The sequence below is a fragment of the Oncorhynchus tshawytscha genome, unplaced genomic scaffold (genome assembly GCF_018296145.1).
Source record: "Oncorhynchus tshawytscha isolate Ot180627B unplaced genomic scaffold, Otsh_v2.0 Un_contig_6248_pilon_pilon, whole genome shotgun sequence".
Classification (NCBI taxonomy): domain Eukaryota; kingdom Metazoa; phylum Chordata; class Actinopteri; order Salmoniformes; family Salmonidae; genus Oncorhynchus; species Oncorhynchus tshawytscha.
In genome coordinates, this window is record NW_024609476.1 from 134,082 (window position 1) to 150,834 (window position 16,753).

General features: G+C 40.8%; 1 protein-coding gene across 4 annotated transcripts in view; it reads left to right on the forward strand.

Annotated features, from left to right (window-relative positions):
- The window catches only part of ece2b (endothelin converting enzyme 2b), a 76,199-nt gene that overhangs the window by 52,636 nt on the left and 6,810 nt on the right, over positions 1–16,753 (forward strand). For all 4 annotated transcript variants that reach the window (XM_024441935.2, XM_024441936.2, XM_024441937.2 and 1 more), the window contains 7 exons: positions 2,360–2,484; positions 4,479–4,625; positions 4,949–5,014; positions 5,913–6,101; positions 14,110–14,252; positions 15,227–15,341; positions 15,765–15,875. In XM_024441935.2, the coding sequence (XP_024297703.1) occupies positions 2,360–2,484; positions 4,479–4,625; positions 4,949–5,014; positions 5,913–6,101; positions 14,110–14,252; positions 15,227–15,341; positions 15,765–15,875 (896 nt within the window). The remainder of the gene's footprint in view (positions 1–2,359; positions 2,485–4,478; positions 4,626–4,948; positions 5,015–5,912; positions 6,102–14,109; positions 14,253–15,226; positions 15,342–15,764; positions 15,876–16,753) is intronic.

A 16,753-nucleotide genomic window follows, 5' to 3' on the forward strand; every position in this document is an offset into this window, starting at 1 on the left:
CCCCCAAAGCTAATTCCTCCTTTCTTTCCAGTTCTCTGTTGCTAATGACTGGAACGAATTGCAAAAATCATTGAAGCTGGAGACCCACATATCTCCCTCACTAACATTAAGCACCAGCTGTCAGAGCATGTACAGATGCAGAGCTCACAGATCACTGCACCTGTACATAGCCTATCCAACTACATCATCCCCATACTGTTATTTTATTTTTTATTTTTTGCTCCTTTGCACCCCAATATCTCTAGTTGCACATTCATCTTTTGCACATCTTTCACTCCAGTGTTTAATTGCTAAATTGTAATTATTTCGCCACTATGGCCTATTTATTGCCTACCTCATTTGCACACACTGTATATAGACATTTTCTCTATTGTGTTATTGACTGTATGTTTGTTTATTCCATGTGTACCTCTTTGTTGTTGTTTGTGTCGCACTGCTTTTCTTTATCTTGGCCAGGTCGCAGTTGTAAATGAGAACTTGTTCACAACTAGCCTACCTGGTTAAATAAAGGTGAAATAAAATAAATAAATACAAATATTTCAGCAGCATGTGCGTTGCCATGACAGTGGTGCTTCAGAGCGAATGACGATATGCGCTGTGGAGATGGAGACGAGCATGTGACTAAATAAACTATCCTACCACATCCTGTCTTCTCCTCTCCTCTCATCTCCTCCTCTCATTCTCTTAACACCTTTCCTTGTGTTTTTTACTCACTTGTTTCACATCTACATTGCCCCTGTTGGTAGCACTCTAAAGCTTTCTGCTTCAAACCCCTAACTTCCTGTGTCTCTCCCCCATCTTTCTCGTTCTCTTCCTCTGCCTCTCTGTCTTGTTCCCTCTCTCTCTCTGACTCTCTCCCATCTCGCTCTTTCTCTCTCTCCCTCTATGTCCGTATCTCCATTTCCTTCTCTATGGATCTTCAGTGTTTATTTTTTCCATTGATAAGGCTGCACACTAAAAGCAAATGGTTACATATAGTGACAAATAAGGGTCTTTGGCTTGTAACCATAGCAGATCCTTTTTGGTGCTATATGGAACCTTTTTTTGACGGTTCTATAAATAACCATGCTCATAAGGTTCTAAATGGTTTAATAGCCATATTATATTGTTACAATTCCATAGGTTTCATTATTATGTTTATTAACCAGCTGAATCAGGTGTGCTAGCTCTGGAACGGCTGGGGGTCCCTGTGGAGAGAATTGAGAGCTACTGACTTAGTCAACCTTTCGAAATTAACACAAGGCCATATGTGAGTCGTTCACAAGACACCATCACGGGCCATAGTCATACACTGTATGTGCATGTGTGTGTCCCAACCGGCCCACAGCAGTCATGGTCCAATCCCCCAGCTCCTTAACTGTCAGAACAGTCAGCCATGGTTCAACAGCGGTTTAACTGTCCATGACGTCCTGTTATTTGCTTCTGTCCTCATCAGCTGTCATGGTAAATCACTTGCACTGTAAAAAAAAATGTAAAGTTGTTTTAATTAATTTTTATTTAGTAACTGGTTCCACAGCCTTTTTCAGTTTACTTAACTTTTCGGTCATTGTTACCTGAACTTAACATTTTTTGTTGGCCCAAACTTAGTGCAAAATAGTGCGTTTAATATACAATGTTTTGAACTTACGTTTTTGACACTTTGACATAGTGAGCATGATCATTGAGCATGATCATTTATTAAGTCATTATTATTCAGCCTGCCCTCACCTCGGATTGGAATTTAGCATTCCAGTATTACTGTGTCTATTACTTATTTCACCTGAATTTCTACACTTTGCACTTCAAAGTAAGTCTCAGGTCTGTTAAAAGTACACTCAAGAAAAACTATTTTATTTATCATAGTGATAAAGGAGTAACATTAAAGCAGAACCCTAAAATAAGTCAATCAAATCAATTATGAGAGACATGGTTACTGGCACAGACATGGTTGAATAGCAGGAAGATCAGATCAAATCCCAGATAAGGACATGTTGAATAATAATTACTCTATAAATGAGAATGCACAATGTCAGCATGTGTCAAATATGCATGTTGAAAACATTGTATTGTAAATGCACTTTGGTTGTCCCTATCAATTCTTTCTCAAAACCTACATTTTCTCAAGTTGGAGCTAAGTTTGGGCCAACTAAACATTTTAAGTTCAGTTAACACTTTGAAGTTGAATAAACTTAACAAGGCTGTGGAACTAGTTACTAAATAAATATTAGTTGAATAAACTATATATTTTTTTACAGTGTATAATAGAAGGAAATGACAGGTCTTGTCTCTGCCTCACACAATCACATTAGCCTCTGTTCTCCTCCTCCTCATCCATATTTTCCTCTTATCCCGCCCCTCCTCTTTTCCCCTCCTTCTTTAGAGAATGGCACATTCAACTCCAGCAGCGACGCCGAGAAGAAGACCCAGTTCTACTACCTGTCCTGCCTCAACGAGCAGCACATCGAGGAGCTGGGAGCCATGCCTCTCATTGACCTCATTGCAAAGGTCAGCTTGATTTGATCTCTGGGGCCTGCTGGGTAGGCAGAGTTTGCGCTTCAGACACATGAAATGGTTCAAATTTGCTCTCTGGGCCTGGCGGAGTTCTACCTTCAGAGACATGAAATGGTTCAAAATGGGAGCACGTTGCCTTCCCGGCGCTAATGCTACTGTTATCAAGTTCACCTACCGCCAACAGCGCAAAACAAATAAAAAAAACAGGAATGCAAAGGCTTTATTGTTTTGTTTTTTACGGAAAGGTTTGGTGATCGACTAGGAATGTGTTAGAGATTGACCTAGGCCTTGCCTACACCAATCCAGTGATTTTACATTTGTGGGGAGTAGTGAACAAGAGCACACTTCAGGTGGAAGGAGATATTATTGGGACACAACCAACCACGCACTCCATGTAGCCTTGGAACGGCTGGGGGTTAGGGTTAGTAATGAGCGATGAACCAACATTTTAGTTCTGTTTTTTTCTGAACCCAATGCACCATTTCTCCAGAGAGAAATTAAAGTAATCCATGAGATAAATCTAGTCAATAACTATTTGAGATGCTGGGCTGAAGGGAATTGTAGTTTTCAATAAGCAAATAAACGTGGTAATTAACTACTATGAAGCCAGTTTTTTAGGCTCAGAGATGAATACACTTTTATGCCAGCTACATTCTACGTTAGGTTAGATACACATAGACCGCATGAGAGAGGAATGTACACAACACAACAATTAGAGAGAGGGATAGATTATGCCTCATCTACTTTGAAGAACTAGTCAAATGATTGTCAGACAGTTCTGCAGCTTGCTTAGACAGACTAGCCTAGATAAATAGGATGACTAAAGACATTACAGTATGGGGAGCACAGAGATAACATTGTCTGTCTGTTTGGCTGCTACTGCCTGAGCAGAGATGAGATGATGACTTTAAGGAAAGTTAAATAATAAAGTCATCAAATAAAACTAAGTAGTATACACAACTGAAATCAGTTTCTATTTTTTATTGATGTCTACCCATTGTGTAGGTACCTGACAGAGACAATGGAATATTTCATGTTTTGGCAATTGAATGTTCACTATTTTTGGCTTTGGAATTGTCATTAAAAATCATGATTAAAAAGTTATAAAAATCAAAAACGTGATAATTTTTTAAAGAAGAAAGGAATGAAGAAAGAAATAGCTATAAATTCACTGTCTCCTTTGTAATCTGCCTTTTGATGAGAACTGAAGTGATGGACTGGCTGGCTGCTGAGAAGCAGCTTGAAGTACCGGCCCTTCTGTCTCCTGTCTTATTTCTACCAGGTAGAAGGGAGATGGGAAATTGAAGAACACAAGTTGTTAGAAATAGGACTGTGTGAGATTGATGTGTGTGTGTGTTTGTGTGTGTGTGTGTGTGCATGCCTCCTTGCCTGCGTGTGTGCTGTCAGCAGCAATACATCCCATCCATCAATCCATGTCTGTATGTCAGTTATGATTTGAAGAATTAGCTGGGCTGGACTTTTTCACTTTTCCAGTCTTGTGCTACTGTGTCATCATGTCCTTGTTCCAAACTCTTTTATAATGGGCCTTGAAAAAAATCACACCCCATCCTATTACTCACATTCTGTGACAAGACCCCATTTATCTGACTATACGAAATTTAATATGTGTGTTTTTGTTTTGTCTTTAAATTGACAAAAGTGGTGCCATTAATCGGAAGAAAATGCTATACTATACTGTAGAGATAAATCAAAATGCTTCAGGGTATAGATCTAGGATCAACTTCCCTTCCCCAATCCTGACCTTAAGCATTAGTTATTACTGACATTAGCAAAACTGACCTAAAAACTTATACCAATAAAAATAATAATAAATGTATCTCTGTCTGAGCTTGTCGTCCCTCTGTTTTGTGTGTGTGTGTGTGTGTGTGTGTGTGTGTGTGTGTGTGTGTGTGTGTGTGTGTGTGTGTGTGTGTGTGTGTGTGTGTGTGTGTGTATCTATGTGTGTGTGTGTATGTGTGTGTTTGCAGACAGGGGGCTGGAACATAACGGGGCCCTGGGAGAAGGACAACTTTATGGAGGTGCTGAAGACAGTGTCGGGCCCCTACCGTGCCCAGCCCTTCTTCACCATCGGAGTCAGCGTGGACCCCAAGAACTCCAACAGTAACGTCATCCAGGTCAGCTGCTCTGGCTCTGGGTCTTTTGAAATGAAAATACATGTACTAGCACACACACATAAACACATAGGCATGCATAGACACAGACAGACCCACAGACACATTTCATATTTTTTATAAGGTGGTATGGTTCCCCTGTTGCTCTTTCCTGAGTCATACACTAAACTGTCGAGATTCATTTGTTTTAGAAGCGACATATATGCACATCTAATATTTTTTGGGGAATATATTGTCGAATATGATAGTGAATGGACTCTGCACACTGCAATTCATTCTCCCTTATGATTAGTGTGTTTGTTCACCTGTTCATACATTTCCGCCAGGTGGACCAATCAGGGCTGTTCCTCCCCTCGCGGGACTATTACCTCAACAAGACAGCCAATGAAAAGGTGAGTCAAGTTTGGTGGCTGGAGGGGGTGAGCTGGGTGCGGGCCAGCCAGCTGGGTGCGGGTCTTTTCCTACCTCTGGCTGTCAACATGAGGTACCGTAATAAATTAACATATATTAATGTCACAGGAGGCAGCTGAGGGGAGGACGGCTCATAATAACATCTGGAATGGCAAAAATGGAATGGCATCAAACATGGAAACCATGTGTGTAATGTGTTGGTTAACATTCCGTTGATTCCATTCCAGCCATTACTATGAGCCTGTCCTCCCCAATCAAGGTGCCAGCCTGTCACAAATCGCTCTGAAACATACCAGGTATATTTTACCATAACTGGCTGAGAGAATACTAGGTCACTTTACAACGAACTAGAAAGACTGAAACCTTCCACAGAAATAAATCCAGCAGCAGGTATTTCATTTTGATAGCTCTCATTCTCTTGTGACTGTACCACACCAGTGTAGAGCCAACTTTGACTAACCAATGGTGTTTCACTAGGAAAAAACTCTGGGCCCTAGTTATAGTCACTGTAGTCAGAGTTTTTTCTGATCAGGTCAGGTGGTCAAGAAAAACTCCTGGCCCTACTCTAGTCTGCAGCATTACCCGGGGGTGGCCAACCCTCCTCTTGGAGACCAACTAGATGTGCAGTCTTTTGTTCCAGACCTACTATAGCACTTGTGATTCAGCTAATCAAGGTCCTAAGGCAGCAGCTGATTAGAATCAGGTGTGTTAACACTAATTAGAGCAGGGCTATAACAAAATCCAGGTGAAGGGTTTGCAATGGAAAACAAAAAAGGGCATTTATGATGGTACCTACCCTTTGTACTCTGTTTCTGACCGTTGTCTTACATTTGATGGTGACTGAACACGACCCTGAGCTTATCCTGTATCCATTCCCAGGTGTTGAAGGCGTATCTGGACTACATGGTGGAGCTGAGCCTGCTGTTGGGGGGGGATAAGAACTCCACACAACGCCAGATGCAGCAGATCCTGGACTTTGAAACAGCGCTCGCCAACATCACAGTACCGCAGGACGAACGTCGAGATGAGGAGAAGATCTACCACAAGATCACCATCGCCGAGCTGCAGGTGTGTGTGCGGGTTACAAAGAGAGAGCAAGTGGGCTTCCATGTGCATGCAGTTGCTTGGACGTGAGTATGTGTTAAGACTTCTATGAATGGTGGGTGGAGGAGTCAAGCGCAGAGAGCATGTAGTTCCGTACGTGGATCTTTTATTCCAATGACAGCGGCAAAACGGACATGCAAAACAAAAGGGCGCATGAAACAACCCGTCCAAATAAACAGGACTAAAACTGTCCGGAAAAATAGAGATCACAATAATCAACCAACACCATAAAACAGAGAACAAGCCCACAGAATAACCAACGGGCCTAGTGCCCTTAAATAGCCTACAAACAAAACTAAACTCAAAACAGGTGTAACCAATTAGACCCAACTAACAGAAACAAAAGGAAAGGGAATCGATGGCAGCTAGTAGGCCGGCGACGACGACCGCCGAGCGCCGCCTGAACAGGAAGAGGCACCATCTTCGGCGGGATTCGTGACAGTATGTATGAGAGAGAGAAAGGGCAAGAGAGGTACATATGTGAGGTGTATTTTTTTGTGAGGCTTTAAAGCCTCTCAGAGTTAATTCTTATTCAATTACAGTCTGTTCCCACTTTTTCTCCTGCCTCCATTAGTGTCAAAACATGCATGGCTTTTTCTCGCAGCCTCTCCCCCACCAACTCACCACTACCATTTGAAACCCTGAGCCTCTTCACACCTTTGTCTGTGTTTTATCCCTCCTAAGAGGACTATTCTACTCTGCATCTCCTGCAGTCCTCTTTTTTGTTTGTGAATGTTCCCCTGGTTGCCAAGGTGACTGTTGCTAAGCCCTTCTATCTTCACGGTAGCAGCAGATCTCGTGAGCGAGATCGTGAAGGGAATGCAAGTGGTTGGAGGACATCGAGAAGCCTTTTGTCAACAAACAGAGATGGTTCTCTGTTTCATAGGAATTGAATGTCAGCATTTGTAGGATGGGTTGAATCTGTGAAATGGGTAGATTGTGTATACCACCGACCATCTGAATGTAATTGCTCTAGAAAATCAGTCTGTTAACCTTAAGCTTGCAAAAACAGTCGTGTTGATGAGGCATGACTTTGAATGGTATTGCAATAGATCATTTGTTCTGTTTCTAGTGGTTCTAAACACTAGATTATTACGCTAAAACTCTAGGGTCATGTTCATTAGGCACCAAACAGAAGCAAATGGTTTGAAGCAGAGAAGGACTAGCTGTCATTGTCTGTTGCAAAATGTTTTCTGTGCTGAACATGACCCTGCTCCCAATGACCCCTTAAATGGTGAGTAAGCGATCGATGAGCAAAGCTTTTAATGATGACACGACGGGCCCCTAACATTTTCTACTACATCTCTGGAATACATAGGCATACCATAAAGGAATGGGAGCTACTATGATCCTATCCTTACTAGTGTTGCACGTTACACCGACACGTCAGTACTTGAAAAACAGTTCAGTACTAGAGTTTTCAAATGTCTTACTTTTGAAAATCAACTAAATGTATAGAACTTATCAAATCAAATGTTATTTGTCACATACACATGGTTAGCAGATGTTAATGCAAGTGTAGCGAAATGCTTGTGCTTCTAGTTCCGACAATGTAGTATTAATCAACAAGTAATCTAACCTAACAATTCCACAACAACTACCTTATACACACAAGTGTAAAGGGATGAAGAATATGTACATAAAAATATATGAATGTGTGATGGTACAGAACGGCATAGGCAAGATGCAGTAGAAGGTATAGAGTACAGTGTATACATATGAGATGAGTAATGTGGGGTATGTATACATTATATTAAGTGGCATTGTTTAAAGTGGCAAGTGATACATTTGTACATAAATTTTTCCATTATTAAAGTGGCTGGAGTTGAGTCAGTATGTTGGCAGCAGCCACTCAATGTTAGTGGTGGCTGTTTAACAGTCTGATGGCCTTGAGATAGAAGCTGTTTTTCAGTCTCTTGGTCCCTGCTTTGATGCACCTGTACTGACCTCACCTTCTGGATGATAGTGGGGTGAACAGGCAGTGGCTCGGGTGGTTGTTGTCCTTGATGATCTTTATGGCCTTCCTGTGACATTCAAAAATATAAAATTCCCAGTTTATGCTTATAAACCAACTTTTATAAGAGGTTTTAAAAATAGTTTTTAATTTGACTCAAAATTCCATGAAGTACAGTAAGACCTTGTTAGCAGAATAGATGGATACAGTTCAAATCATGATTATTATAATTCACCAATACATTTCTTGATTGTCCAAAAAATATTACTATCAGGTTGTAAATCACAGCTGGCCTGGTACATCGTTTGCTGCCCCCACCCATTCTGGATGCACTGTTTCAATGACTCAATATTTTGAACAAAACGGATGACTAAGGCTGGGATGCCAATACAATCAAACTAGCAAGGGCAATGATCACAAGTCAGTCATAACGTGACTAATAGGATAGCGCACGTGTCAAACACAAGGCCCGCGGGCCAAATAGGGGAGACAAGCGAGTATAAATGAGTCAACCGATGAGTCATCTACTATATGAAATTACAGCCTGATGAGTTCACATAGGTGAATTCAACTTCAATTGCCCTGCTTTCAAATGCCTTACAAACATTCTATGAAAATTTGAAAATGACCATATCTAAGTGGTTGCTTGTCAGAAAATGTAAAGCAAAAAAGTGTCATTCTTCCAGGGGGTGTATAAGAACAGATTTAAATAAGATTTTGCTGAAATGTTGCTAAAACAATGTCAGTTCCACTTTAAGTACCTTACTGTCATTGTTTTCAATTAAATGTTCAAAAGAAACACAACTTCTTAGCAAAAGCAATTTTTCAAGCAAGAATTTAGCTAGGGCTGTCTGAGAGTGGTCTGAGTGGGGAAGGGTAAACTGAAAACTAGCCGGTATTGGCAGAAGTTTGGAAATCTTTAGAATTGGTCTATGTCACCAGGCATCCCACAACTCCATATTTTCAAACAGCTCTTACACTAAAAGGGCATTATCATCATTTTCAGGGTATTTTATTCCAACCTCATAGTGTGTAAATGCATATAAAACACAGGGAATTCACATTTTGTCTGCATATAGGCCTTTAAGAAAAAAAAACAGAATTTAAAAAAAAGATCAGTCGTTCTCTCCACTTTCTTTTTTTTGCCGTGGCACGAGTATTAGGGCTGTGGCGATCATGAAAATTTGTCAGCTGGTAAATGACATAACTAAATAACTGCTGGTCTCATGGTTATTGATCATAAATAACAAACACGTTTAGCATCTCCTGGCTTCTACTCGTACCCTACAAGCCACTGATGCAGACCTTTTGGAACATCTACATTTTTAAAAAGTCTAATAAATCCCTTTTAATATAGCCTACACCATCACAATAAATCCATGATTTATTTTAGGCAGGTCTAAAGAATTATTTGAAGAAAATGTAGCCTATTTCAGAAGAACAGAATAGTATATTCTGAGTTGTCATAATGTTCAGAACCTGATTATCAATGTTTCAGGTAAGACCCAAATGCAAACTATGTCGCAGTAACAATGTTTATTACAGCAACAGAGGCAGGCAAATGACAGGTCAAGGCAGACAGGGGTTGATAATCCAGAGTAGTGGGGCAAACGTACGGGATTTCAGGCAGGCTCAGGACAGGCAGAAAAGGTCAAAACCAGGAACAATCAAGAGACAGGAACAAGGGAAAAATGCTGGTAGGCTTGACAAAACAAAACAAACTGGCAATGGACAGCACAGGTATAAAAACACAGAGGATAATAGGGAAGATGGGTGACACCTGGAGAGGGTGGAGACAATCACAAAGACAGGTGAAACAGATCAGGGTGTGACACTGATCTGGCTATGTCATATGCCTGCGGGCTCCACTAGTTAATTTAGCAGACAATAGTTTCTTATTCGCGTGGCATTATTTATAGTACAAAGAGTACAATTGAACATGGCTGAATAAAATGGAAAGGATATTTTCCCAAAACAATTTCCGAGGTAGTGCGCACATTCAGTGTGGTTAACCTCTTGCGACGAGCAATCCCGGATCCGGGATCGTAATCATAGCCTCAAACGAATTAGCATAACGCAGCGGACATAAATACCCCTAGTAACTTTTCCTATTCATGAAAATTACAAATAAAATGAAATAAATATATTCAAACACAAGCTTAGCCTTTTGTTAACAACACTGTCATCTCAGATTTTCAAAATATGCGTTACAGCCAACGCTAGACAAGCATTTGTGTAAGTTTATCATGGTAAAATGCTATGCTAACTCTGCTGGCAGCAGGCAACATTTTCACGAAAATAAGAAAAGCAACCAAATTAAATCATTTACTGATACAGGAATTAAATTGCTCTATGTTTTAATACCCAATTAAAATTAAACACTCTGTCAATTCATAAGGATTTGTAAGACCCTTAATTCTATAATAATGGACAGAGCCCAGTCTTAAAGTCAATCAGCAGAGTTTATTCACGAGAGTACTGAACACGATACAGGTTACCACAGGTTATAAACTGAAAATGACGTCATTAGTTCCAGTACCAACCCGTCTCTTCTCCCACCCTGGTACAAAGGCAGTATCTCAAGCCTTCCCACATCGTCTCCCTACCAATTTAATATAATTTATGGCTGAGCCAAGGTCTTTCGGTGTAGACAAGCATTCTAGCCAGTCTGAAGATTTAGTTAATTAATTTCTACCAAGGAACAGACCGTCATTGTTCTAATCCTTGATTATATTTACACACATTTTATTCAGTACTAGGATTAAGAAAGAAAATTCATACATATACAGTAACATAATAGTATTCTGATTAGTACATCCTGATTGAAATGTATACATAATTAGTAGATAGATAAAAAATTCCCTTAACATTTACCTTTGAAGAACTTCGAATGCTTTCACTCAGGAGACTCCCAGTTAGATGGCAAATGTTCCTTTTTTCCAAAAAGATTATTTTTGTAGGCGAAATAGCTCCCGTTTGTTCATCATGCTTGGCTGAGAAATCGACCGGAAAATGCCACCACTACAACGCTGAACTTTTTTCAAAATTAACTCCCTAATATCGACAGAAACACGGCAAACGTTGTTTAGGATCCATCCTCAAGGTGTTTTTAACATATCTATTCGATAATATATCCGTTGAGGCAATTGGTTTCTCATAAGAAGCGATTGTAAAAATTGCTACCTCAGTATTCTACGCAAGATTTTCTGCGGGAGACACCTTGCTATATATGGTCCCTTACGGCTATTCTTCAATGGAAATTAGTAAAAAGACGTCACAATGCTGTAGACACCTTGGGGAATACGTAGAAAACGTAAGCGCATTCGTAGCTCATTCACAGCCATATAAGGAGTCATTGGCATAAGGCGGTTTTAAAAAATGCGGCACTTCCTGGTTGGATTTTTATCTGGGTTTCGCCTGTAACATCAGTTCTGTGGTAATCACAGACAATATCTTTGCAGTTTTGGTAACGTCAGAGTGTTTTCTTTCCAAAGCTGTCAATTATATGCATAGTCGAGCATCTTTTCGTGACAAAATATCTTGTTTAAAACGGGAACGTTTTTCATCCAAAAATTAAGTGCCCCCTAATGCATAACAAAGTGATAACAGAGCCTCCTATATGGTACATTTAGAGTTATTTATGCAACTTGAGTTGTGATACAAACCGTAGGCTATATTTTTTTCATATCTAATACATTCTAAGCCTACATGATGCAACTCTAATGATGATTCGGAAAAAAGTTGCATGAAAGTCTCGGTTTCTTGCCAGGTTGCACACAGTCTCTCATTCACAATTTGACATGCGCATGATAACATTCTCACCCATCTAACTATTCTCAATTTAATCTGGTCTTTACATAGAGCCTACTAATATACACTACATGACCAAAAGTATGTGGATACCTGCTTGTCAAACATCTCATTCCAAAATCATGTGCATTAATATGGACTTGGTCCTCCCTTTACTGCTATAAAAGCCTCCACTCTTATGGGAAGGCTTTAAACTAGATGTTGGAACATTGCTGCAGGAACATTGCTTCCATTCAGCCACAAAAGCATTAGCGAGTTGGGCACTGATGTTGGGTGATTAGACCTGGCTCACAGTCGGTGTTCCAATTCATCCCAAAGGTGTTCGGTGGGGTTGAGATCAGGGTCCTGTGCAGGCCAGTCAAGTTCTTCCACACCGATCACGACAAACTATTTATGTATGGGCCTCTCTTTGTGTGTGGTGGCATTGTCATGCTGAAACAGGAAAGGGCCTTCCCCCAAACTGTTGCCACAAAGTTGGAAGCACAGAATCATCTAGAAAGTCATTGTATATTGTAGCATTAAGATTTCCCTTCACTGGAACTTAGGGGCCCACCTCGAACCATGAAAAACAGCCCCAGACCATTATTCCTCCTCTACCAAACTTTATGTTGGCACTATGCTTTGAGAAGGTAGCATTCTCCTGGCATCCGCCAAACCCAGATTAGTCCGTTGGACTGCCAGATGGTATAACTATCACTCCATAGAACACGTTTTCATTGCTCCATATTCCAATGGCGGCAAGCTTTACACCACTCCACCTGACGCTTGGCATTGCACATGGTGATCTTAGGCTAGGCATGCTTTTAAATGAGGAAAGTTGAGAAATAAATATAATAGGTCTAGCCTATAGAAGCTGATGGGATCTTCTTTTTAATAAATGCCATCAAACTCTGTTTTCTCACGCAATTGCATAGCCTTTAGAAACGTTGTCACCATGGGTTTATAGGAACACATTTCATTCCATGCATCAACCAGCTATGAGAAGCTGGCTCTCGCTGCATAACAGGTGATCCTATTCTACTCAAACTCTGCCAGGGCTCTCATGAAGTGTTTGATTTGTTCGATTCCATTTACATTGATGTCATAGGGATTTAAAGGGACAATAGAGCGCTGAGTACCAGGCCACAAGCAACTGGCCGTTAGCAAGTTTGGTAGGCCACTAATGAACATCAGCAGCATCAGAGTGCAGTTTTGGAGATGTTTAGTTATGGTCACGTGGAATTTGACTGCGGTCATGACTCCTGACTGCCGGTGTGGCATTAATATATTGGTCTCAAAGTCAAAATTCTGGAATTGTGACAACCCTAATCTTTAAACATGTTACAATGCATCGTAAGGATTGTTAGAAAAAAACAAGTAGTCCTACTGTATATACTGTACTAACTGTCGCAGTCTCTTTGGTTTGCAATAAAGACCAAACAATTAAACAGCCCAGAATTTTTTTTTTGCCCATCATCTCTCTACCTCCCTGCTCTGTGCTCGGCTCTGGATTAAGGCAGTGGAATGAGTGTCTGGGGCTGAGGGCTGATGGTTTTACTGTAATACCCCTACAGATCCTCCAGGATAGGGGTGGCTTTAGTTGAGTCTGAGATCTGGAATGCAAATATATGAGGGCTCCTCTTACTGTTTTGTCTCTCTCTCTCTATATGATGGATAATTTGGTCCAGTTTGAAGGGATAGTTTACAAATCAAAGGTTGCGTTCAGATTCTCTACCCTTCTCCAGAAGTGTGCACTTGTTTACTCCCACTAATGCATTGGATTGGAGCAAGCATGGCTGAAGGGAATTTCCACCATATTCCTTACACCTTACACTTTGAAATCTATGACGGGGAGTGTATGAGTGCAAATTTCGGGAGAAGGGAATAGAATCGTAATGTAGCCTAAATCACACACAAAAAATTGTCAGACTGTTTCAAACGTGAAATACAGTCTAATGTTCTTGTGTGGGTGGTATAGTGGTTAGTCCACCATCTATATGGAGGGAATTCCCACTGCTTAAAAAACAAAAGTTGATCTGTCGTGTGGATTCACCATTATGTCTCATGAATCGGATAGATAGAAACTTCTTTTCACATACAAAATTGTGATGTGAGACATGGACTCCTTTCAACTTGAGGCAACTTGAGTTCTGAAAATGTCTATGAACTTTGTTTTTGTGTTCAACTGTCTTTTTCACAAGGGTGACCTCTAATCTCTCTCGCCCTCAGCTGCTGGCTCCAGCGGTGGACTGGCTGGACTACCTGTCCTCGGCCCTGTCCCCTCTGGACCTGAACGATACAGAGCCAGTGGTGCTATATGCCAAGGAGTACTTGCAACAGGTGTCTGACCTGATCAACAAGACCGAGCGCAGGTGAGGACCTAGATGGAACTCAACCTGATCGTCCTTATTCCCCGACAGCCAAAGATCAGGTCACATGGTCAGGAAATACTCCAGGCCACACCCATAGTACATTATGTCATAGCTGTTCTTGGATTGATTTGTACTTTTCACACCAAAGTACGTTCATCTCTTTGAGACAGAATGCGTCTCCTTCCTGAGTGGTATGATGGCTGCGCGGTCCCATGGTGTTTATTCTTGCGTACTATTGTTTGTACAGATGAACCTGGTACCTTCAGGCGTTTGGAAATTGCTCCCAAGGATGAACCAGACTTGTGGAGGTCTACTATTTTTTTTCTAAGGTCATGGCTGATTTCTTTAGATTTTTCCATGATGTCAAGCAAAGAGGCACTGTGTTTGAAGGTCAGCCTTGAAATACATCCACAGGTACACCTCCAATTGACTCAAATCATACCAGTTAGCCTATCAGAAGCTTCTAAATCCATGACATAATTGTCTGGAATTGTCCAAGCTGTTTAAAGGCACAGTCAACGTAGTGTATGGAAATATCTGACCCACTGGAATTGTGATACAGTGAAATAATCTGTCTGTGAACAATTGTTGGAAAAATTACTTGTGTCATGCACAAAGAAGATGTCCTAACCAACTTGCCAAAACTGTAGTTTGTTAACAAGAAATGTGTGGAGTGGACGAAAAACAAGTTTTAATGACTCCAACCTAAGTGTATGTAAACTTCTGACTTCAACTGTATATTGCTGTATAATGCATTTTGCATATGGTCTTCATAAAGTGTTACCAAAATTCCTTATACAATCAATATCTGACCTGACCATAATCTCATGAAAAACATCATAATGACGTCCCTGCATCCAGTTCTACCCATGAGGAAACCCCAAACATTGACTGTCGTTGTTGTTTCTTTGCTTGTCCTCGTCATCCTTGTCATCCTCATTTCCTCTTCCTCCCCGTCTCTCGCCGTCTCTCAGCCTGCTTAACAACTACATGATCTGGAACCTGGTGCAGAAGGGTGCGTCCAGTCTGGACCAGCGCTTTGAGAACGCCCAGGACAAGCTGCTAGAGAGCCTGTATGGAACCAAGAAGGTGTGTTTTTAGGCTGGGCTCTAAACGGCAACCTATTCCCTGTGTAGTGCACTACTTTTGACTAGGGCCCTCTGGTTAAAATTAGCGCACTGGGGAATAGGGTGTCATTTGGGACAAAGGCATATTCTTACTTATGTCATTCATTAGCCAGGATTTCAGGAAATACCTGGTTAGGGCTGGTTTCCCAGACACTGATTAAGGCTAGAAAATATATATATTTCAATGGAGATTCTCTGTTGCGCATGCTTTTTAGTCCTGGACTAGGCTTAATCTGAGTCGGATGATTTTTATGTGAGACTGTGAGGGCTCATAACAAGCCATGTGTGCTACCTCAGCACACTTACAGTACACACACTTTTCACAACCAAAAATATAAACAGCTGGTGAGACTTATCTCTGTTGTGTGTGTGTGTGTTCGCTCAGTCCTGCACACCTCGATGGCAGACCTGCATTGGGAACACAGATGACACGCTCGGCTTTGCTCTGGGTGCACTCTTTGTCAAAGCAACGTTTGATAAACACAGCAAAGAGATTGTGAGTATGATTGACGCACAATTGCATTTACCCTAGTGGTTACCATGTGTAGGCCTAATGAAAGGTCATCATAAGAGGATCCTATTTGCTAAAATATTATTGTAATTTTCATTAATAAGATATTTTAAATGCTTATAAATGTTTATGAATACCTACAATGCATTCGGGAAGTATTCAAACCCTTTGACTTTTTCCCCATTTTGTTACGTTACAGCCTTATTTGAAAATTGATTAAATAAAAGAAAATCCCTCATCAATCTACACACAATACCCCATAATTACAAAGAGAAGACAGGTTTTTAGAAATGTTTGCAAAAAAAAAACAAAAAAAACAGGTACCTTATTTAAATAAGTATTCCCGACCCTTTGCTATGAGACTTGAAATTGAGCTCAGGTGCATCCTGTTTCCATTAATCATCCTTGAGATGTTTATACAACTTGATTGAAGTCCACCTGTGGTAAATGCAATTTATTTGACATGATTTGGATATGCACATAGGTCCCACAGTTGACAGTGCATATCAGAGCAAAAAAATGTCAAAGAAATTGTCTGTAGAGCTCCGAAAAAGGATTGTGTCAAGGCACAGATCTGGGGAAGGGTACCAAAAAATGTCTGCAGCATTGAAGGTCCCCAAGAACACAGTGGCTTCCATCATTCTTAAATTGAAGAAGTTTGGAACCACCAAGTTTCAAGTCACTCCTCAAGAAAAGGCACCTAAAAGGCTTGCTTACAGTTTGCTGCCAAAAGGCACCTAAACGACTCTCAAACCATGAGAAACGAGATTCTCTGACCTGATGAAACCAAGATTGAACTCTTTGTCCTGAATGCCAAGCGTCACGTCTGGAGGAAACCTGGCACCATCCCTACGGTGAAGCAT